Genomic DNA, 23,524 nt, shown 5'->3' with positions numbered 1-23,524 from the left:
TCCTACCCTTGCAGAGCACAAACGCTCCCAGGAAGTTGTTCCGGGCGGGGCGGGGCCGCACCCTCTTCCAGACGGGGTCGTCCCCCTCCTTGAGTCGGCACAGCAGGGTGTCCCGCTTGCAGCGGTGCGCCGCCTCGGGCTGGTACTGGTACTCCATGACCCGCGGGCCTGCCGCGAGAGGGGCGGCAGCCGTGTTAGGGACCGTCTCAAACGTGAGGGGGGGGGGGGCGGAAACCCAAGCGGCGTCAAATTCTAAATGGCTGCAGGCGTACCTATGCGACTGTAGCAGGCAGGGCAGGCCTGTCTGAACTCGTGGGTCGCAGCCAGGGGGTTCCGAGAGAGCAGGGAGAGGTTCGAGCTGACAGGGCCATTCTGCGCGCATGAACACACACACACACACACACACATATATAACACAATGTCTCCCTCCCATGGTACTGACACAGCTCTCCTCTACACTGGATACAAGCATTTGGTAACATGCTGAAATGTAACGGTAATGTGGTAATTCATAACCCTACTGCTCTTTAACAGACAGAATCAGAACAAACAATAAACAAAAAAAGAACAAAACACATTGAAAATCTAACTGTTTTTACCTACACAGACTAATATTAGGTAAGGTAAAAAGGTAAAAGATCACTGCAGGAAAGACAAAACAGTAATGTCAGAAAATGCTGGCGGTGCAGGCAGGAAGAGCTCACAGTGTGAGAGGATCCAGCATTCCGCAGGCCAGGAATGAAACTATGAGAGATTCTTCCACCTAAACGCAGGCAGGGGACAAAATGAAGACCACAGATTGTAAAAGGAGAGCATCTGCTTGCTGATAACAATAAAAAAAAGCCTTCACTGTTCAAAAGGCATCTGCTCAGTGATAACAAATGAGAAAAGCTGTTACTGTTCCTAAGGCATCTGCTCAGTGATAACCAATAAGAAAAGGTGTTACTGTTCATAAGGGATCTGCTAAGAGATAACCGATAACAATTACTGTTCCTAAGCCGTCTGCGCACCGGGCAAGGTGAATTCGGACAGGGAGTCCAGACCCCCTCCCCCAGCCACTCCAGTGCCCACTGCAGCCGGGCCAGGGGAGAACGAGTCCAGGGCGTCCAGGGCGTCAAGGGCGTCGAGGGCGTCCAGCGCCTGAGTGGGGGTGTCGGCTGAGCCCAGGGCCTGGAAGGTGTCCAGGGAGTTGAGCTGGCTGACGGCAGAGCTGAAGAAGGCCGGGGGCAGCTGGGGCGACGGGGCGGGCAGGCTGGAGGGGTAGGGCGACCGCAGACCCACGGCCTGGTTCGGGAGGTTGGTGGGGATGGCGCCTTGAACTGGGCTCTGACGGCGAGAGAGACAGAGAGCGAGAGTTAGAGAGGGAGGAGTCGGCACACAGCGGGTGGAAACTAGTGGTGGGTGACGGGCATGTCATGATGCTGAAATGGGCGGGGCTACAGTAAGCTACCAGTAATTAACTGATTACCACCAACTATTGCGTTTGTGTTCTGAGCAGCTCTTTAGCCAAAACTAACCAGCACTACATCCATAACTAATCAGGACTACAGCCATACCCACCCAGCACTGCAGTCGTAACAAATCAACATTGCAACTATAACTAACCAGCACTACAGCCATAACTAACCAGTACTACAGCCATAACTAACCAGTACTACAACTATAACTAACCAGCACTACAGCCATAACTAACCAGTACTACAACTATAACTAACCAGCACGACAGCCATAACTAACCAGTACCACAACTATAACTAACCAGCACTACAGCCATAACTAACCAGTACTACAACTAGAACTAACCAGCACTACAACTATAACTAACCAGCACGACAGCCATAACTAACCAGCACTACAGCTATAACTAACCAACACTACAGCCATAACTAACCAGCACTACAACTAGAACTAACCAGCACTACAACTATAACTAACCAACACGACAGCCATAACTAACCAGCATTACAGCCATAACTAACCAGCACTACAGCTATAACTAACCAGGACTACAGCCATAACTAACCAGCACTACAGCCATAACTAACCAGGACTACAGCTATAACTAACCAGTACTACAACTATAATGAACCAGCACGACAGCCATAACTAACCAGCATTACACCCATAACTAACCAGCACTACAACTATAATTACCCAGCACTAGAGCCATAACAAACCAGCGCTGGAACCATAACAGAGCAGCGCTGGAGCCGACACCTCTGACTGGCGGATGAAAGGGAAGAGCAGGGCGAGTGAAAGGGAAGAGCAGGGCGAGAGAAAGGGAAGAGCAGGGCGAGAGAAAGGGAAGAGCAGGGCGAGAGAAAGGGAAGAGCAGGGCGAGAGAAAGGGAAGGGCAGGGCGAGAGAAAGGGAAGGGCAGGGCGAGCGGCCAATCACCACGCTGATCTCGGAGCCCTTGGGGATGCAGTCCAGCAGGCTGTCCAGCTCGGCGTCCATGACCTCGCACTCGGCCATGTGCTCCGACACGGGCACGGAGAAGGGCACCCGCGGGGGTCCGTGGGCGGGGCTCTCAGGGAGGGCCTTGGAGGGGGACGCGGGGTCATCGCTGACCGGGATGGGCGTGGCCAGGGGAGCTGGGATACACTGCGCGGTCGCCAGCCCAGCTGAACGACACAGACAGGAACGGGGGAAACATTTCTTCAAGCTTTATATTTAACACTGTTAAAAAAAACACTTAATTACACTTAACATCAACATAATTATATGGGGAGAAACAGTACCTGATGTAATGTCGCTCAAAGATTCCAGACCATTGGCAGACATCTGCGAAAAGGCAAAGGAATGAAAGGCTCAAAAATGCAAGGACAAATAACAAGTTGCATACTACAGATTGAGCATTAAACTAATCACCAAATACCAGGCCATGACACTGTGGTCAAATATGCTGAAGGTTTCCATCAAATATTATCGCACTAATTACATTTTACTTGTGGACTTCGAACTATTCTTTTAGCTTTTATCAGTTATATTGAGATTGAAAAAGGGTGTTATTCAATTGAACTCAAAGCAGCAAACTCCTCATCACCACTTATTATTCTTGCTCAACAAGAATGGGATGAATATGCAGGTAACAAATGGAGGGAAATCTGTACGAATTATTCATCTATGCACACAGATTCATAAAGAGTCAGAGAAATGCACTGGTTTACAGAGGTTTGAAAATTCACTTTCTGAACAAATTCAGCACCAATGTCAACACTTGCCTCTCCTGTAGGGGGAGCTGTGTCCTCATTACCATCCACCCCTGCTGTTCCAGATTCCACCTGCAAAAAAGAACACATACACGCATTCAACTTTTTCTACTTCTGACACAATACTAAACCATCACTCCTCATGGTAAGATGACGGGAGAAAGAATGTGGAAGGACTGTCCGTACTGTCCTCCAGGGTCGGTCCTCTTCACACTTCCCGTGTTCGATCTGCACTTCGTTGTACGTCGCTCTGGATAAAAGCCGGCTAAATGCCTCGTAATGTAATGTAATGTAATGTAATGTACTGTACTGTAGTGTAGTGTAATGTAATGTAATGTAGTGTAATGTAGTGTAGTATAGTGTGTAATGTAATGTAGTGTAATGCAGTGTAGCATAGTGTGTAATGTAGTGTAATGTAGTGTAGTATAGTGTGTAATGTAGTGTAGTGTAGTATAGTGTGTAATGTAATGCAGTGTAATGCAGTGTAGCATAGTGTGTAATGTAATGTAGTGTAATGTAGTGTAGTATAGTGTGTAATGTAGTGTAGTGTAGTATAGTCTGTAATCTAATGTAGTGTAATGTAGTGTAGTATAGTATGTAGTGTAATGTAGTGTAGTATAGTATGTAGTGAAATGTAGTGTAGTATAGTGTGTAATGTAGTGTAATGTAATGTAATGAGTAAGAGTGGGGGAGGGAGAGAGAGGAGCTGTGAAAGGGTTGTGTTAATTGGTGTGTGAGGACTCCATACCTGGGGACTGATGTAGGCTTTGCGGATCTTCAGGCCCAGTTTATTGGCCAGCTCCTGGGCCAGCTCGCTCACCTGTTCGTCCTGCATGACAAAACATGGCAACGCGTCAGCATGTGGATGCTAACATTTACATTCACATTTTTGTCATTTAGCAGACGCTTTTAATCCAAAGCGACTTACAAGTGTATAGGTTCTTCCACAAGTTAAAGCATCACATCCATAGCTAGTAAAATACACATGAAGTGCTGTTCTAAACATATAGTCATAAAGTGCACATTTGTTTTTTTTTTGTTTTGTTTTTTTGTTTTTTTGGGGGGTTAGGCAAGAGGGATAGGGATATGAGAAAGGGGGCGGGGAAAATCAGGAGGGAGGACTAAGGTACAGTTTGAAAAGGTGTGTTTTTAGTTTGCCTCGAAATAGGGGAGGGATTCTGCTGTCCTGACAGTGGTAGGCAAGTCATTCCACCACTGGGGCACCAGAGCGGAAAACAGGCGAGAACGTGCAGCTCGACCGCCAGGTGCACGTAGAGAGGGAACCGTAAGGTGACCAGAGCTGGCAGACCGGAGTGGTCTAGCTGGGGAGTAGGGAGTGATTAAGGATTGTATATAAGGTGGGGCAGTCCCCTTAGCAGCCTGAAATGCCAACACTAGGGCCTTGAATCGGATGCGTGCGGCAATAGGAAGCCAGTGGAGGCCAATGAGGAGCAGGGTGACATGAGCCGACCTGGGATGAGCTGATCAGGTGGGCTGCAGCATTCTGGAACAGCTGGAGGGGCTTGATGGCACAAGCTGGGAGACCGGCTAGGAGGGAGTTGCAGTAATCCAGGCGGGAAATGACGAGCGCCTGGACTAGGAGCTGGGTGGCTTTCTCCGTCAGGATGACAGACATGGATCAGGCAGTAAGTCGTCTGGCAGTCGGGGGGTTGCCGGTTCGATCCCCCGCCTGGGCTGTGTCGAAGTGTCCCGGAGCAAGACACCTAACCCCCAAATGCTCCTGACAAGCTGGTCGGTGTCTTGCATGGCAGCCAATCGCCGTTGGTGTGTGAGTGTGTGTATGAATGGGTGAATGAGAAGCATCGATTGTACAGCACTTTGGATAAAGGCGCTATATAAATGCCAACCATTTACCATTTAGATACGCCGTATATTGTAGAGAAAGAACCTGCAGGTTTTGGCAGTGGAGGATACTTGTGGAGCCAGGGTGAGGCAGTTATCAACAGTCACCCCAAGATTCTTTGCCGTACGGGAGGAGGAAACTACAAAGTCCTCAACAGTGAGTGAGAGGTCAATTGTCGGAGAGGACTCAGTTTTGGCAAGGTTAAGCTTCAGGTGGTGAGAAGTCATCCACGCAGAGATATCAGCCAAGCAGGCAGAGATCTGTGTGGTGACCTGGGTATCGGGGGGGGGGAGGAAATAAAGAGTTGGGTGTCATCGGCGTAAGAGTGGTAAGAAAAGCCATGGGAAGAGATAACAGAACCAAGAGACATGGTGTATAGAGAGAAGAGGAGAGGACCAAGAACTGAACCCTGCGGGACTCTGGTAGGAACGACCAGAGAGGTAGGAGGAAACCCAAGCAAGCAGACCCTGTGACACCCATCCCAGACTAACATACTGTCGCTGCGTCCATACAGACACCACAACCTAACTAGGTGAATCCTGTTGTTTATTTGTACATTAGTTGACACTGCCCTATGCATTTTCAGCCTTTCACTGTTTTCAGGCACAAACAGACACGACCAAATTACATATTTTGAAGTACACCAACCATTTAACAACCTTAATTGTAGCCTAGTGGTTAAGGTACATGACTGGGACCCGAAAGCTTGCTGGTGTAGCTTCCATAAGATCTGTGCAGCTGTTGAGCAAGGCCCTTAACTCAGCATTGCTCCAGGGGGGAATGTCCCCTGCTTAAGTCTAATCAGTTCTAAGTCGCGCTTTGGATTACATTTACATTACATTATTGGCATTTGGCAGACGCTCTTATCCAGAGCGACGTACAGTTGATTAGACTAAGCAGGAGACAACCCTCCCCTGGAGCAATGCAGGGTTAAGGGCCTTGCTCAAGGGCCCAACGGGATTCGAATCACCGGGATTCGAACCACCGACCTTGCGGGTCCCAGTCATGTACCTTAACCACTACGCTACAGGCCGCCCTAAAAAGCGGATAAAAAAGCGTCAGCTAAATAACAAACTCAATTAAGTTGAAATGAATTTTTTCAGCTCTCAGGAAGGCAGCCAGACTGACCGGGGCGGTGAGCAGGCAGCCGGTGCTGCACTCGTACGCCTCCCTCAGCCGGCCCAGCTCACGCAGACAGAGCGCCTTCCTGTACAGAGCCCTGCGGCTGCCCTCACACACGGCCAGCGCGCTGTCGCAGTCCTGTACGCCCCGCTCGTACTCCCTCTGAGAGAAAGAGAGAGACGCACGCACACACACAGACACGCACGCATGCACACACACACACACACACACACACACACACGCACGCACGCACGCACGCACGCACGCACGCAGACACACGCGCACACAGACAGACAGACAGAGACAGACACACACACACACACACGCGCACAAACACGCACACAGACACACACACACACACAGACACACACACATGCACGCACACAGACACACAAATGCAAACATGCATGCGCGCACACACACATGCTCAGTGAGAATGGCGGGCAAAATGTTGTCGGCAAATACGGTCTCAGCGCGAGTGGAAGGAAAGAAATAACAACAAACTGCAGATTACAACAAGACAGGACTGTGACTACTGTGCCGGTTAAAAGACCAGTGACAACCTGCCATAGCCCAAACCCAACAGAACAGTCTTAACGTAACGCAAGGTAACGCAACGCAACGCAAGGTAACGCAACGCAACACAAGGTAACGTAACGTAACCTAACGTAACATAACGCAACGTAACGTAACGCAACATAACGTAACGCAACATAACGCAACAATGAGAACAGGCCATTCAGGCCAGCAATGCTTGCCTTTTCCTAGCACTAAAGCGTACCTTATACTTAAGTTTATCTAAAGAGTGACACGAGGGCATTGTAGGACTCACCAGGCGGTGGTGTGCGGCCGCCTGGTTCACATACAGGCACTCCAGCAGCTCTGCGGGAATGACCAGCGCCTCGGTCTGGGCGTAGAGCGCCACGCTCACCCCCTCACTGTAATGCAGTGCCGCCTGCCTCCAGTCCCCCTCCCGAAACACCGCGTTCCCCTCGTCCAGGAGGTTACACACCAGCTGGGTCAGAAAGGCCTGCGGGAGGACGCAGAGCCAAATGAGAGGCGAGGACAGAGTCAGACGGAGAGGCAGTGAGAGGCGAGGACAGAGTCAGACGGAGAGGCAGTGAGAGGCGAGGACAGAGTCAGACGGAGAGGCAGTGAGAGGCGAGGACAGAGTCAGACGGAGAGGCAGTGAGAGGCGAGGACAGAGTCAGACAGAGAGGCAGAGACGGGGTGGAGCATGCATGATGGGGGCAAGCAAGTGGGAACGGATAATTATCCAGCCATGCCAATTATCAATTATGTATGTACAGAGACATATACAATAAACAGATAAAGGAAATCTACCAAAAAATAAAAAAATAAAAACACACAAACCGGCAGCATAAGAAAGATCGCCAAATAAATAAATAAATAAATAAAAAGTTAAATTCAACCAGAAGGTAGACAGAAAAATGGTACCCAAACCTGGTGCTGGAGACTCACAGCCCAAAAGACAGATGTTAACTCGGGGGAAACCCCTTAAATTTTGAAAGTACCCTTAACTCACCTCTGTGAATTTAACTTCAAACTAAAAAATTACTTGGAATCGAGCATTTAAATGTCAGGACCAGACAAGACACTGATTTTGTTGAGAACCAGACTCAAGGACACACAGAAAACAGGGAGGAGAATGCAGAATAGAAGGCATTTATAAAATAATACCTCGTAGCCTTCAGGCTCTGGATAAGGCAAGGACGACCTAAACGCAGAGACAGGAAACTGTAAATTTCGCAAGGCAATGCATTTGCCCCACCTCCCTCCCTCACCCCAGGACTGCCTTCTTCCTGTACAGAGATTACACTTTGATGCAGTAATCAGTGTAAAAAGATTTAAGGGGGGTAGACCAATGAAATATCATGCTGGGACTGAGATGATGCATGCTGGTGATTGTAGACTTCAGAGGTGTTAAGATGAAGAATAATTATCACACTTTGCCAAGTAAACAGTCAACTCAACCCATAAATGAGAAAGAAACAATAACGGGTACCATTCTAGCATTCATAAGGTACTGGTGTTATAATGAGAGATGTATGCACAATATAGTGAAATATGAATGAAATAATACACAAATAGATAATGAAGAATAATATTTTACCACTGTGTACGATCACAGACACGCGATTAGAAAGTTATTCACTTAACATTCTAATGCTTGTGTTGCAATCACTACTGGTAATTAAAAGCAACGAAGAGTTTTTGAACACTGACTTGGAATAAATAAATAAATAAATAAAATAAAAACCCACTAATCAAAGGGTTAAAAACTCACTGTATGAAGCCCATGGCTTTTTGAATCTCTTCCCTTCGCTTCTGTCTGTCCAAGTCCATTGCTGCACAAAGCGACGGGATATTTAAGTCATTACAACTTAAAGAATTCCCGAAATTACAGAACATACTTGTATAACAATAGAGGTGAAAACAGTGATTTTAGTTTCGTTCTCATTATCAACCACAGAATGGCAAACGTGCTCTTGCTGGCTACTGGTAAAAACGCCCCTTTACGCATACCCTTGCTCACAACAATGAAATATTTTGTCCGGTGACGATGATCAATTGCTGATTACTACAATTAACGGACATTAATTTTTTAAAATAAAATAAATAAATAAATCAGCTAGAACATCCAAAAACCATTTACTTCCGCCCATTTCCCGGCCTAATATGCTTCCTTCATCCTCGAACTCGCGTACAAAACGAGAACATTCATATACTCTTGATAAAGCCCGATTTCCACCGGTACTGCGCATTTGTCAATCACAGATAAATCCTGCATCCTTTACATTATAATCAAAATTACTTTTTTCAATATTAAGATGGCACTTATGTTCAGTTACTAGAGAAACGCTTATGGTGTCATGCCTTGTCTTGTTTACACACACAAGATTGCTCTGACTTAACCAAGTTAGTCAAAAGATGAAACAGCTTGCGGGCTAGCTTGCTACTAACTAACTGTTACTTACTTTTACTATTCTGCTACCTTTACTACAAATTAATAGTAATTAGTACCTTAGTACAAAGTCGGCTTTAACTTGCAATGGATACTTAAATTAGCGGGTCAGATAATAAGCTAATATATAATTGCTTTCACTCAGACGGCCACTTGGCGTGTACTGGATAGGGTCTAATGGGGAAACATCTGGCTACCTAAGGTATTTGCAAAGGCGACTTGGCTAATGTTAGCTAACTGGCTATGCTAACTATGCAATCGTTCTCATAGCTGTTATTAGCTAGACTAGCTATCTTGCCATCACCATGTCATGAAGACATGATCGCTACAGCAGATTGCTAGTATTGCAATAGCGTAACGTGTCCATCATGCCAGCAGCGTTGGGAAATATTACTTAATAGCATCCATTTAGGATATCGGCTGTAAGTTTTTTTTTTTATTAGCAGTCCACAAAACCGATCGGCGTGATGATCTCTTACTGGCTAGCTTTCCCGCAAACTAGCTAGATACCTACCGTTAAATAAATCGTCGTGTAGCCAATGACTCATATAGACGGTGAAAACCTAGCACAGTACATTACCTAGCTAGCTAGTTAAATTGTATAGTGTACACGTTTTTACGTGATGTCCACCAGGTTCATAGTTTTAGTTTAGCTTCGGCATTGGCCCTGGCATCCTCCCACTATGGACGGACGGAACATGTGAGTTTACTCTTTCCAGTCTTTTTGGTTGCACTCAAGTTCGCCTGATTCTGTCGACCACAGGGTCCTACGAAGAGACATCTTTATGGAATTTGCATCGGATTGACTGTGGAAGGACTCTCTCGTGTATCTACCGGAATACCTGCTTCATGCATTAAATGAGCCTTTATTAATTTAAGTAGAATTATTGTTCTATACTGTGGAAGAGTGGAAGTGCACTATTTTAAAAACGGGGAACTCTTGGTTGAATTTCACATGAAATCTTTTTGTACTTAATGGGAAAATTCAATGTGGCAATGTGACTGAGAATATTCCATAAATATTTCTAGCCATTCTATTTTATTCCGATATTACGCTTCATTCCTGCAGAATTGAAGCATAATACAACTGAAGATAACAGGATGGAAGCTTTGTTAGAGCAACCAAGATAAATATTTCATCAGACCTGTGTGAAGGAATTATTAGCCTATTGCTCCGGAGACGATGGTAAATTAACGCATGCAATACAATTTCATAGTAAACATCCCAGATTTATTCAAAATACACTCAGTGGCACATTATTAGGTATTCATAAAACTTTTAGACGTATTAAGTCTTCTGCTGCTGTCATTAACAAGGCGTTTCTGTTTTTTGTTTTTCGCAATTCTCTGCAAACTCTAGAGACTGTTGTGCGTGAAAATCCCAGGATATCAGCAGTTTCTGAGATACTCAAACCACCCTGTCTGGCACCAACAACCAACAACCATTCCACGGTCAAAGTCACTTTTTTCCCAATCCTGACAGTTGATGTGAACATTAACTGAAGCTCCTGACCCGTATCTACATGATTGTATGCATTGCACTGCTGCCTCACAATTGGCTGATTAGATAATCACATGAATAAGTAGGCGCACATGTGTTCCTAATAAAGTGCTCGATGAGTGTACATTTGTACCCCTGAAATGAATGTAGTATAACTACAACACCCATGACCCTTAGCTAAAGGCCCCCCTGAGCAAACTTCGAAATGTTTGACGTCATTATAACGAGCGGGAGTCGGCGTGACCAACAGCCAGAAGAAGAAGAAAAAAAGGCTTGTTCTAGAAACGGCAACGGGTTGCTATACCGGTCGTTACTGCATTCGGTAAGCAGCCACCGTTAACTTACAATTTTGGTCATCGATTGTTTATACTATGTAATAGCTTGATCCAATTAAAGTTCTACTGTGTATAATTATGTTTCTAGATTGTTCTAGATATGTTTTTAATTTACACACGTTGCTACGTTGTCTGTGTCGTGTGTTTCTAGCTACCTGAGACCTAAGCGGCGCGTGAGAATTAGCTAAGGTTAGCAAATATAATTTCGGTTGAGTCGCATAGTCTATAAATTTCACCGATGCTCTGCGTGAACCTTAATGTAGGTTGTTATTGGTTATCAACTAGCAGGCTGGCTGGTCTTTGCTCGTTTTTGTTTATCGTTCAGTTTTTCAACGCACAAGGTAGGGTAAGATAATATATTTGGCAGTCTAGCCTAGTGATATTCTAGCCAGGTTGGAACTGGATTGATAATTGCTAAATGTGCGTTTCATGTTGTTACAGGCATCTACTGGGCTATAGCTTGAAACATTTTTCTGCTGTAGTGTAATCCGATGTTTCCCACGCTACTTTGTTTATGTAGGTAATGTTAGATTGTGTTTGACTCGTGGCTAACCCAAGAAGTAACCAGGTAACTGTTCTGCAAACCACTAAGTTACGGTAGTTGTCTAACAACATAAGGTAGCTATGTCAATGGTTTTCAATTTGGGAGCTAGTCTATCGCAAAGCTTTGGTAGCTAGATGGGTGGAAACATTTCAGTGATTATGTAGACGTTATCCTAACATTAATTGATCCATCTCATAATGCCGACCAAGGATCTTTTCTCACATAGAACTTCATAAGAACACCAAATCCCGGAGCTTTTATGCACTGTGGTGCTGAATCATCAGGTGGCAGGTGGTGTTGGCGTGTAGCGGTGGCGTGGGCTATGGCAAGAGCAGGGAGTGTGCCCTGGGATGTACCTAGGGCTTTTGCAGGTCCAAGCAACGTTTGACTCTTCCTTAACATAAATGTTTTTGTAGCTTTTAATCCAGCCTCCGGGTATCTGTATATCGTTTAATGAAATCTCCTTTTCTGCATGATGCCATATCGACATGATCTAGGAAGACAAAATTAGACGGGAAAGGTGTGCGGCGTCATAAGTATTTCACACCCCTTACGAGGTTGCCACTTGTCTCCATCACATACAATAATCTTTATCTGCCTTGTAAGTACTTTGAAGTATAGCAAGAATATCTACTATCTAATATATGGTTTTAGTGCATACTTTTTGCATTTTTATCCATTTTGGATAAATATGAATTATTCGTAAGTGAACTCACAGCACAAGTAAATTACAGTAAAATGCAAGTGAGGCTTCAGGTTTAAAGATCTTTCCCAGAGTTTAGATGGAAAGTATATGAAGCCTGTTTTGTCCCCCTATGACTAGTGTTTCTCAGACATGGTCCTTGGGGGCTGATTGCTATGTCAACGTACTGTACTGTTTGCATGCAACCTGTCATATGCATGCAAACCTCATTGTACCGCAATGCCTGTTAGTGCTTCAGCTGCTCTCATGATACCATGTCACCTGGGCTGGGGGCCCTGTGTTGCATATGTACTGATGCAGAGAAAGTGTGTGTGTGTGTGTGTGTGTGTGTGTGTGTGTGTGTGTGTGTGTGTGTGTGTGTGTGTGTGTGTGTGTGTGTGTGTGTGTGTGTGTGTGTGTGTGTGTGTGTGTGTGTGTGTGTGTGTGTGTGTGCCCGCGCAAGCCTATGTGTGTGCTACAGGGAGAATTTAATGCCTTCTGTGTGTCCAGGGTGGCTCGATGGCTTCAGAAGATGTTTCGCTGCTGGCCAACTCATTGGCTAAGACTCAGGTGGGGGAGGCAGAGCTGAGCTACAAGGGCAGGGGACTCAAACTGGACAATGCCCAGTCTGGTGAGCAATCTGCCCTATGATGGAAACCTCAACAAGGGTGTGAGCACATTATGCATTTTTGTGTAAAGCATTGAAATGCACCTTTGCCCAACCTAGTCACAGCTCTCCCCAATACAGAGGCTCTCACAGACTATACCAGCAATTTATCAAATCTGGACCTCAAATTGAAATACAGCCCTGGTTTTCTTTTCTCCCTGGTAATTCGATGAACAATTAGTGCTACTGATTGGCAAGGCTGTCTTCACACCTGATTCCCCGGTAAAGGGAGGGTGGAAAACCGGCAGTCGTCAAGGACCGTGATTTGATGATGCCTGGACTAGACTTTAAAAGAATGCAGACGAGTAATCCTGCTAGTCTAGAAACTCGTCCACTGTTAATTTGTGTGTTGAATCATCATCGGTCGAGGCACTGAAGTGGTCTGTGTCGCCCCCCTCTCCCGCCCCCTGCTGCAGTGGAGGAGCTGGTGCAGGAAATTGAGGCGTTCCAGGGGCTGCAGGCCCTGAGGCTAGAGGGGAACACTGTGGGCGTGGAGGCGGCAAAGGCCATTGCCAAAGCCCTGGAGAACAAGGGAGACTTTCAGGTACCAGTGCTGCTCTGATCACCTGCAGTTACACATTTCAGCCAGTGACAACTGTTTATGTGCAAGCTCCAGAAGAATGGGTGTGTTTTTAAACCTGTATGTTTTGCTATGGAGAGACTGTATGATGCTGAACCACATTACATATGCTCCCTCTTCTGCAACTACTGACTAATCTCTGAGGGGAGCATGGTGTTCTTCAAACTCTCTCTCTCTCTCTCTCTCTCTCTCTCTCTCACTCTCTCACACTCTCTCTCACTCTCTCACTCTCTCTCTCTCTCACACTCTCACACACTCTCTCTCTCTCTCTCTCTCTCTCTCTCTCTCTCTCTCTCTCTCTCTCTCTCTCTCTCTCTCTCTCTCTCTCTCTCTCTCAGTGCTGCTACTGGAGTGACATGTTCACGGGTCGCCTGCGCTCAGAAATCCCTCCTTCTTTGGTGAGTCTCAAGCCGCCGGCCTCTGCACTGTGTCATCGTCTATCCCCATGCATCACATCAGGCCCGCCGCTGGATATTTAACAGAAAGTGGCGGCCGATTTCGATTCCCACTCGATGGTGCTAGCGATGAAAGCAATAGACGGTAATTAAAATGTGGTGCAGTGTGTTGTATCTGCTGGAATTTCTGAGTAAATGGTAATTGGCTCAGTTTGTAAAGTGCATTTGTGCGGCGTCCTCTGTATGAAGTTGCCGTTTCAGAGTGTTTCTGTCCCGTCTTTGAGAGCAGACGTGTTGTGAAGTGGACCTGTGTGCTGCTCTGCAGATCTCCCTGGGCAGTGCGCTGATCACAGCAGGAGCCCGGCTCAGGGTCCTGGACTTGAGCGACAACGCCTTCGGGCCCGACGGGGTGAAGGGAATCGAGGCCCTGCTCAAGAGCGCCACCTGCCACACGCTGCAAGAAGTGCGGCTCAACAACTGTGGCATGGGCATCGGCGGAGGCAAGGTGGGCACAGACGGGACAGGGCTAACCTGGGCACAGATGGCACAGGGCTGACGTGGGCGCAGGCGGGACAGGGCTAACGTGGGCACAGGCAGGACAGGGCTAACGTGGGCACAGGCAGGACAGGGCTAACGTGGGCGTAGGCAGGACAGGGCTAACGTGGGCGTAGGCAGGACAGGGCTAACATGGGCACAGGCGGGACAGGGCTAACGTGGGCACAGGCAGGACAGGGCTAACGTGGGCACAGGCAGGACAGGGCTAACGTGGGCGTAGGCGGGACAGGGCTAACGTGGGCACAGGCAGGACAGGGCTAACGTGGGCGTAGGCGGGACAGGGCTAACATGGGCACAGGCGGGACAGGGCTAACGTGGGCACAGGCAGGACAGGGCTAACGTGGGCGTAGGCGGGACAGGGCTAACGTGGGCGTAGGCGGGACAGGGCTAACGTGGGCGCAGGCGGGATAGGGCTAACGTGGGCGCAGGAGATACTTTTTTAATGTGTGTTGTCTCACTCAGTCTCACTCCAGCAGAATGCAGTCCACTCAGTTTCACAAACAGATTGGGAATTTGTTACCTTCTATCAGAATGAACCGAGAGCGCTGGTGTAGGAAATCAGTACCAGGCCCTGTTTCACAAAAGTCAGGATTTGATCCTGGGCTCTGGTGAGCATCAGGAAGGTGTTTCGCAAAGCAGGATTGCTCAGTTGGCTGGATAACTGCTCGGTAAAACCCTCCCAAACCTGGAACATGGGACTGATGTAAAAAGAGCTGTTCCAGGTTTTACTCAGCGCAGTTATGCAGCTAACTCCGTGATCCTGCTTTGTGAAATACCTGAAGTGCACCACGGCCCAGGATCAAGTACTGACTTTGCCCATACAGACTGTGATTGGTTTCCAGGATGGTATACGAACCACATTAATAATGTTGACTGGACAGCTCGTATATCTCCAGTTGTGTGTAGGTGTACCAGCTGAAATGTTAGCAGTAGACTTGCGTCTGTAATGTCGTTTACTTAGGGATTTTGTGTCTGTTTTGTTCTCTGTGTCTGTGTGTATGTGCGTGTGTATGTGCGTGTGTATGTGCGTGTGTATGTGCGTGTGTATGTGCGTGTGTATGTGCGTGTGTATGTGCGTGTGTATGTGCGTGTGTGCGTGCGTGCGTGCGTGCGTGTTTATGCGTGTGTGTGTGTGTGTTTATGCGTGCGTGTGTGTTTATGCGTACGTGCGCGTGTGTGTGTGTGTGTGTTTATCCGTGCGTGTGTGTTTATCCGTGCGTGTGTGCGTACGTGCGCGTGTGTGTGTGTACGTGCGCGTGCGCGTTGTCAGATCCTCGCTGCAGCCCTGACTGCGTGCCACAAGCAGTCGAGCGCGCAGGGAGCCCCTCTGCAGCTGAAGGTGTTCATCGCTGGCAGGAACAGGCTGGAGAACGAGGGTGCCACCGCGCTCGCCCACGCCTTCCAGGTACACCATGGCAACAGCACTAACACCCCGGGCCTGTGCTGTCTGATCCAGTGCCACTGCACATTTCTGAGCTCCCTGATTCCTGAAAGCATCAAGTTATAACAAGTACATGGTCAGTTGGATACACTTTCCCAAAAGAGAATCTGCAGTATACTGTATATGTGTAGTTTGTAAATCAGTTCTGCCTGAATGTTGATGGTGTCCTGAGATGTGTGCCTGACTGGTGGTCACATTGGTTACACACACACACACACACACACACACACACACACACACACACACACCCACACACACACATATCCAGGGCTCCAGCTCTATAGCTGATCCCAGAACACAGGCCAACTGCTTCCTTCTCTCACTGGCCTGCCCTACATGAATGGTGACTGCTCTGTATTGTCAGAAATGTGAAAATCTCCTTATTTTTGTCAATTCTCCCCTGACCCTCGACTCACTCTCTCTCTCTCTCTCTCTCTCTCTCACACACACACACACACAGCTCATGGGCAGTCTGCAGGAGATCCACATGCCCCAGAACGGCATTAACCACCCCGGGGTGACCGCGCTGGCCACCGCCGTGCAGCACAACCCCCAGCTCCGCGTCATCAACCTCAACGACAACACCTTCACCAAGAAAGGGGCTATCGCCATGGCGCAGGTACGGCGACCGTCTGAGCATGACCACGCGACGCTGGTGCCTCACGGCAAGAACGTCCCGGCCCGGGCCTCTCTGCGTGCTGCTGGCACGTTCTACTCGTGCCTCTCGCTTTCCTCCGGGTACTCTGGTTTGTAATGTAAAGACATGCAGATTAGGCTACTGGGGGGGAGGGGGGGGTTAACAAGACGTAAATGAGCTGTAAATGAGCATGCGTGCTCAGTCAACCTACCCTGAAAGATAAAGTTTAAATAAAACATTTAAAAACGGGCGGGACACCCGAGTTTGCCCCGTTCCGCCTTTTTGCGAGAGGTAGCGGAAAACCTGAAAAAGAACATGGCTGCATTGTGATATTTCATTTCGTAGGTACTCTAACCCAGGCGTGTCAAGGTAAACAGCCAGGGGCCTCCAGCCCTGGACACCCGCACGCACTGCGGCCCTCCAGGCCTGAGCTTCGGCCCCGGTGCTGTAGAACTGTGTGCACATGACTTGTGACATCACACTGCTGTGCTCTCGGGCATAACGTGGCCCACACTGCCCCTCTCACGCCCCTGTGTGTCTGTCTCCCCCCCCACCCCCTTCCTCAGGCTCTGAAGCACCTGCGCAACGTCCAGGTGATCAACTTCGGCGACTGCCTGGTGCGCTCTGAGGGGGCGGTGGCCATTGCCGAGGCCCTGCAGGGGGGGCTGCCCATCCTGAAGGTACGGAGACCGACCCCCACCCCTGTCCCCCACACACAGCGCACTGCAGCCCCACCGCGCAGAGCCTCTTATCCACAGCGGGGCAGCGTAGGGGGGAAGGAACCGGGCTTCCGGCCTGAAGGGTGCAGGCAGGACCCTGCTGCTGTTCCCTTGGGGGCTGCCTGGAGCAAAGTGTCCTTCACCCTGCTCTGCTCCAGCTTAGTCTGATCAGCTGCAAGTCGGCTAAATAACACATTATTATTATAAATTGAGGAAGGTACTACATCTGAATTGCTTTAGTGTATGTCCAGCTGTATAAATGGATTCTATGTAAAAAAAATAAATAAAAGTAGTAGCATAAGAGCAACTGCTAAATGTAAAAGCATGCACACACTTGCATGTGTCACGCATGCACATAACTGGACATGCACGTACACACACACACACACACACACACTCATACGTGCACATTGGTGGAGAATGCAGCCACGGAACTGTTGAGAGTATATTAGTGCTTGTGTATGAATTCCTGTGTGAGGAAGTGTGAGCGTGTGCGTTTGTGACCGTGTTGGTGAACGCGTTCCTCTGGACCGCGTGCCCCTGTGCTCCTGCAGGAGCTGAACCTGTCGTTTGGGGAGATCACGGAGGAGGCGGCGCTGGTGGTGGCCCAGGCCATGCAGGACAAAGCCCAGCTGGAGAAACTGGACCTCAACGGTACACACGCTAAACACGCTAAACGTGTCCCATCCTGTTAAAGCTCTGCTCTACGGCATGGATGGGCCCTGTAGTCTGGTACACTGTCATACTGTATGGATGGGCCCTGTAGCCTGGTACACTGTCATACTGTATGGATGGGCCCTATAGTCTGGTACACTGTCATACTGCATGGATGGGCCCTATAGTCTGGTACACTGTCCTACTGCATGGATGGGCCCTATAGTCTGGTATCTGTTAAGGCTCTGTTCTAGTGCATTGATGGGCCCTATGGTCTAGTATCTGTTAAGGCTCTGTTCTAGTGCATGGATGGGCCCTATAGTCTGCTACACTGTCCTACTGTATGGATGGCCAAGCTTTAAATTCATAAACGGTTGATGAATGCATCTCTGTTTCCCTTGCATGCATACAAGATGTACGGAACTATTTTGTCAGGAAGTGCTACTCTGTGATGACATTGTGCCTCTCTGTGATGACGTTGTGCCTCTATGTGTGTGTGCTCGTGTGCTCGTGTGCTCGTGTGCTCGTGTGCGCGTGTGCGCGTGTGCGCGTGTTTGTCTGTTTGTGTGTGTGTGTGTGTGTGTGTGTGTGTGTGTGTGTGTGTGTGTTCAGGTAACTGTCTGGGGGAGGAGGGCTGTGAGGCCCTGAAGGAGACCATGGACAGCATGAATATGGGGGATCTGCTGGGATCGCTAAGGTACCCCCTGCCTGTCTGTCAGTCAGTCAACATGTCAATCATCTCATGGCCAATATGTGTCCTCATTCCTTCTGCCAATACCTTCAGGGGTCTCTCTCACACTCTCTCTCTACTACTCTTGGTCTCGGTCTCTCCCTTTCTCCCTCTCTCTCGGGCTCACCCTGTCTCATTCTCTCTCTCTCTCCCCCCCTGCAGTGATGATGAAGGAGAGCAAGATGATGATGAAGACGATGAAGACGAAGAGGAAGAAGAAGATGATGAGGACGAAGAAGAGGAGGATGAGGAAGACGAGGAGGAGGAGGAGGAGGAGGAGAATGGAGTGAAAGAGGCAGAACAGGACAGTGAAGGAGAGGAGGACCTGGCCCAGCCGCTGAGCATGGTAAGGTTGGCGCACCTTCTTCTCATCACATCTTCTGCAGAGAGAAACAATGACGAGGTCCAACCTAGAGGCTAAACTGCTCCACACTTAAATCCGCTTCTACAGACCTCAGCGCTGTTTTTACCATGGATCCCTATGGGAATGTTTCTTACGATGAGCTGTTGATCCCTACTTTTTGAGTCTTTGTCTTTACTCGGTTCGCACGAGTTGGATGGCCTGGATAGGTATGAAATGGAAGGTTTGTTTGGGTGAAATATGGCGATAATGCTCCTCTAAACAAAAAGCTATTTGTATTGCAGTTGTCATATGTGCTGTGTCTTGAAATTGAATGCTTTCTCTGGCTTTTCTCAGACGGCATGATGGGACTTAATGGCCTCTCATACGGCTAGGCTAAAGCGGAATAGGAGCTGGTAGTTGAGATCGCCATCTCTGTCATCTGTGTGTTTCAGTGTTCAGCGAAGCGCTAAAGATCTGAGAAACTGAAACTGCTCTATTGCAAGCATTTCAGTACAATGGAGGCCAGCACTCCGACGTTTAATCACGCAAGCATTAACAAGCGGGTGACGATCCTCCCCTGGAGCAATGCAGGGTTAAGGGCCTTGCTCAGGGGCCCAACGGCTGTGCGGATCTTATTGTGGCTACACCGGGGATCGAACCACCGACCTTGCGGGTCCCAGTCATGTACCTTAACCACTACGCTACAGGCCGCCCTAAAAATCGAAATAAAGTAAAGCTGGTAAAGGAGCACTGTCACACTTGTTTCAGTTGAGATTAGTTGGATTAAATGCTTGAATTCAGTGTGTGTGTATATACAGTGTTCCCGTATTGAACCAGAATTTACAGAGGAACATAAAGTGATGAAGTATTTTAATATCTATAACCCAGATAGCAGAATCAGTGATACAATTTATCATTGAAGTAGGAACTTTGAGTTGGGAAATGAGCAGGTCGAATCAATCATCTGATGAACAAATATTACACCTGAACAGTAAGAGAATAGCCATTGTTGATTGACCCCTTGACTAATCCCAGATCTTAGCTAATCAGTCTGTGGTTATGACCATGGATGGGAATGATAATTACCGGACACTGTTTGAGTGGGAATGGGAAATCCGTGGGTATACGCTTACTCCCCGACGAGACTACAGGCCCTTTTGCGCTCTCCACAGGTTTCCACCCCAACCCCGTCAATCAAGCCTCAAGCCGCCTCCCCCGCCAACGAGGTCTCCTCCTTCCTCTGCTTCCCCTCCCCGGACAAGCTGCTCAACCTGGGGCCCAAGAGAACGCTTCTCATCGAACAGCAGGTATCCACAACAGCACACCTAAAGCAGGGAACACACAGCTACAGCCCACTAACAGCAGGTAGCACACGGCTACAGCCCACTAACAGCAGGTAGCACACGGCTACAGCCCACTAACAGCAGGTAGCACACAGCTACAGCCCACTAACAGCAGGTAGCACACGGCTACAGCCCACTAACAGCGGGTAACACCTAATAAAGTGCTCACTGAGTGTATATTCAATTCAATTAAATGTTATTTGTGTAGCGCTTTTCACAGTAGACTGTCACAAAGATGCTTTACAGCAGGGGAACCTGGGAAATATCCGCCCTAAGCCACCAAATGGCATATGTGGGAAACGACTCCCTAGTGGGAGAAAAACCCTCAAACAGTGGTGTGAAAAAACTCCCAGATGGGTAGAAATCTTTAGAGGAATCGGGCTATAGGGGGATGCCCATTTTCCGCTGGATTGCGTCCGTACATAAGGGTGCGGGTTCTTTTTCACTCTCGTGTTGGCTGGTGTCTCTCCAGGTGGACCCGGCTGACGCAGGTAAGACTGCAGAGGCCTTTCTGAAGATCTCCTCTGTGTACAAGGAGGATGCTGAGGTGAAGAAGGCTGTGCTGGAGAGCGTTGGTGAGACACACACTGACACGCACACACAGACACAGGCACACACCGACACACCGACACACAGACACACAGACACACAGACACACAGACACACAGACGCACAGACGCACACGCACACAGACGCACACGCACACGCACACAGACGCACACGCACACAGACGCACACGCACACAGACGCACACGCACACAGACGCACACGCACACAGACGCACACGCACACAGACGCACACGCACACAGACGCACACGCACACACAGACGCACACGCACACACTGACGCACACGCACACACTGACGCACACACTGACGCACACGCACACACTGACGCACACGCACACACTGACGCACACGCACACACTGACGCACACGCACACACTGACGCACACGCACACACTGACACACACGCACACACTGACACACACACTGACACACACACTGACACACACACTGACACACACACTGACACACACACTGACACACACACTGACACACACACTGACACACACACTGACACACGCATACACGCACTCACACTCACACTCACACTCACACACACACGCCATACACACACACAGTTGGGTCGTGTTTCATGGTTATTGTTGTCCTGTCCGTGGTCTGTGTTGCTGCTGTGAGCTGATGTTCTGTTCTGTAGATGCTGTGCTGAGGAAAGCCTTCTCCAGTCCCTCCTTCCAGGCCTACAGCTTCATCTCCACACTGCTGGTGCTGCTGGGTCTGATCAAGGTACAACACACACACACACACACACACACACACATGCGTATATACACACACACACACACACACACACACACATATATGTGTATATGTACACACATATACATACACATACACACACACACACACGCATATATACACACACACACACATACCCATATGTATATATGTACACACATATACATACACATACACACATACACACACACACACACACATGCGTATACACACACACACACACACACACACACCCATATGTATATATGTACACACATATACATATACATACACATACACACATACACACACACACACACACACACATACCCATATGTATATATACACACACACAACGCCCAACCACACACACACATATATATATATACACACGCATGCGCACACCTCCTGTGGTGTGTCAGTGAGTACGGTGAGCTCCAGACTAACGCCCCCTCCTGTGGTGTGTCAGAGAGTACGGTGTGCTGGTGAGCTCCAGACTAACGCCCCCTCCTGTGGTGTGTCAGAGAGTACGGTGAGCTGGTGAGCTCCAGACTAACGCCCCCTCCTGTGGTGTGTCAGAGTGAGGACAAGGTGAAGCCGGTGCGGATGGTGCCCGGACACCTGCTGGCCCTGGACCACGCGGTGCGGCAGGACTACTTTCCCCGGGAGCACACGGCCGTGCTCAACGCCTTCGTCTCGCGGTAAGGCCTTCTGCCCGCGTGCAGAGAGGACCGGCGGCCTTTAGCCCCGTCCGCCCTGACCCCAGTGCCGTGTGGCTCCGCCAAAATCCCAACGGCTTTTGGCTTTGGTTGAGAAAATTCAGTCAGTTGAGAACATTTAGAGGGGTTTTAATAGGGGCTCCGAACAATAGTATAGCAGTCATTTTGATTGATTGAAAAGGTGTCTGGCACTCTTGGGATTTTACGGTAGTTAAGCTTGAGTGCAATATGGCACTCTTGGGTCTGAAAGGGTTCATTATTGTATTGATGTACTAGTAATGTTCATTTCCAAGTTTTAAGAATAATGTGTGGGTAACCTGTGGTGAAGTGCGTGCTGTGCTAATGCCACTGCTCTGTCTGACCTGCAGCAGCAGTAAGGCCCTGGAGTCCTGCTCCAGCGCCAAGAGCAGCCTCAAGTCCACCCTGGACCGGCTCGGGAACCAGTGCTAATGTCCAGCTGCTGTTCAGACCGGGAGCAAGGACACACTCCTACGGACACTGTGCAGAACAGACCAATACACACACACACACACACACACACACACACACACGGACACACGCACTTATATGGAAGCCGTACAGAATGGACTGATGCTCTCTCACACACACCTCAGTACTGCTGGTTCACTACGTTTGACTTTGTGCCGGGCAGTCGTACTGTTACACACGCACAGCCCGCCAGGCCACTGTGGAGACCGATGAACACTCTGGGTGACATCACACCCACCTGGTCAAAGGAACCCATTACACTTGTGTAGAGCGCCCTCTGTGGTTGCATTATGAAAGCGCAGCTGAGATGTCCCACTCATTTTTTAGGCTTTTCTTTTTGTAGGTAAAGTAAAAATACAAATAAAAATTAAACAATATGTTAAAACATTTAACAGATTTAATAAGGATTGCTACTTTGATGTTGCTGGTAATGATTATTTGATGTATTAATAATGAGGGAAAAACTTACCTGTTTATTTTTTTAATGTATTTATTTCTGATAGTTGTCTCAGTATTTACCACTTTGTGAAATCTTTATCTGGGATGAGACCCTGTTTGCCTAGAAGGCCACATTCAGATCGTTTCTGTCAACATCCACAAATGATCTCCCCACACTGAAATCTCACCTCACTTTCCTCAAGTGCTGGAATGTCAGATTGAATTTTTTCCAAAAGGGTTGACAAAATCCCAAAATTACTCCATTGT

General features: G+C 48.4%; 2 protein-coding genes across 4 annotated transcripts in view; one reads left to right on the top strand and one right to left on the bottom strand.

Moving 5' to 3' along the window:
• Positions 1–9,870, bottom strand: part of LOC133113979 (zinc finger CCCH domain-containing protein 7B-like) — a 23,941-nt gene extending 14,071 nt beyond the window's left edge. Inside the window, exons 1-13 of one of the 2 annotated variants that reach the window (XM_061223158.1) lie at positions 9,698–9,870; positions 8,506–8,566; positions 7,899–7,935; positions 7,030–7,227; positions 6,204–6,359; positions 3,960–4,040; positions 3,224–3,283; positions 2,741–2,783; positions 2,397–2,623; positions 1,011–1,326; positions 705–763; positions 273–372; positions 7–168 (exon numbers count right to left, since the gene is read on the bottom strand). In XM_061223158.1, coding sequence (XP_061079142.1) covers positions 7–168; positions 273–372; positions 705–763; positions 1,011–1,326; positions 2,397–2,623; positions 2,741–2,783; positions 3,224–3,283; positions 3,960–4,040; positions 6,204–6,359; positions 7,030–7,227; positions 7,899–7,935; positions 8,506–8,566; positions 9,698–9,731 — 1,534 coding nt within the window. In that variant the 5' untranslated portion in view covers positions 9,732–9,870. The remainder of the gene's footprint in view (positions 1–6; positions 169–272; positions 373–704; positions 764–1,010; positions 1,327–2,396; positions 2,624–2,740; positions 2,784–3,223; positions 3,284–3,959; positions 4,041–6,203; positions 6,360–7,029; positions 7,228–7,898; positions 7,936–8,505; positions 8,567–9,697) is intronic. The other variant, XM_061223159.1, reaches the window with a different exon arrangement.
• rangap1a (RAN GTPase activating protein 1a) lies at positions 9,614–23,211 on the top strand. Of its 2 annotated transcripts, XM_061223160.1 has the most exons (17): positions 9,616–9,883; positions 10,544–11,006; positions 12,756–12,876; positions 13,329–13,456; positions 13,831–13,890; positions 14,213–14,392; positions 15,713–15,847; positions 16,344–16,502; positions 17,087–17,200; positions 17,794–17,893; positions 18,506–18,590; positions 18,786–18,969; positions 20,139–20,273; positions 20,782–20,884; positions 21,532–21,620; positions 22,191–22,312; positions 22,699–23,211. In XM_061223160.1, exons 2-17 carry the CDS (start codon positions 10,890–10,892, stop codon positions 22,778–22,780), a joined length of 1,914 nt encoding a protein of 637 aa, XP_061079144.1. In that variant the 5' UTR covers positions 9,616–9,883; positions 10,544–10,889; the 3' UTR covers positions 22,781–23,211. The 2 variants fall into 2 exon arrangements, with proteins under 2 accessions (XP_061079145.1, XP_061079144.1); XM_061223161.1 differs by lacking the exon at positions 10,544–11,006 and having other exon boundaries at positions 9,614–9,883.
• The last annotated feature ends 313 nt before the right edge of the window (positions 23,212–23,524 follow it).

The sequence above is a fragment of the Conger conger genome, chromosome 16, assembly GCF_963514075.1.
Source record: "Conger conger chromosome 16, fConCon1.1, whole genome shotgun sequence".
NCBI lineage: Eukaryota > Metazoa > Chordata > Actinopteri > Anguilliformes > Congridae > Conger > Conger conger.
This window is presented reverse-complemented; position numbering and strand designations above follow the sequence as displayed.

Coding starts and splice junctions, on each gene's coding strand:
- rangap1a (XM_061223160.1), top strand. CDS start 10,890: ATGTTTGACGTCATTATAACGAGCGGGAGTCGGCGTGACCAACAGCCA. Junction 18,970..20,138: donor TGGCCCAGCCGCTGAGCATG/GTAAGGTTGGCG, acceptor CGCTCTCCACAG/GTTTCCACCCCAACCCCGTC. Junction 21,621..22,190: donor TGCTGCTGGGTCTGATCAAG/GTACAACACACA, acceptor GTGGTGTGTCAG/AGTGAGGACAAGGTGAAGCC.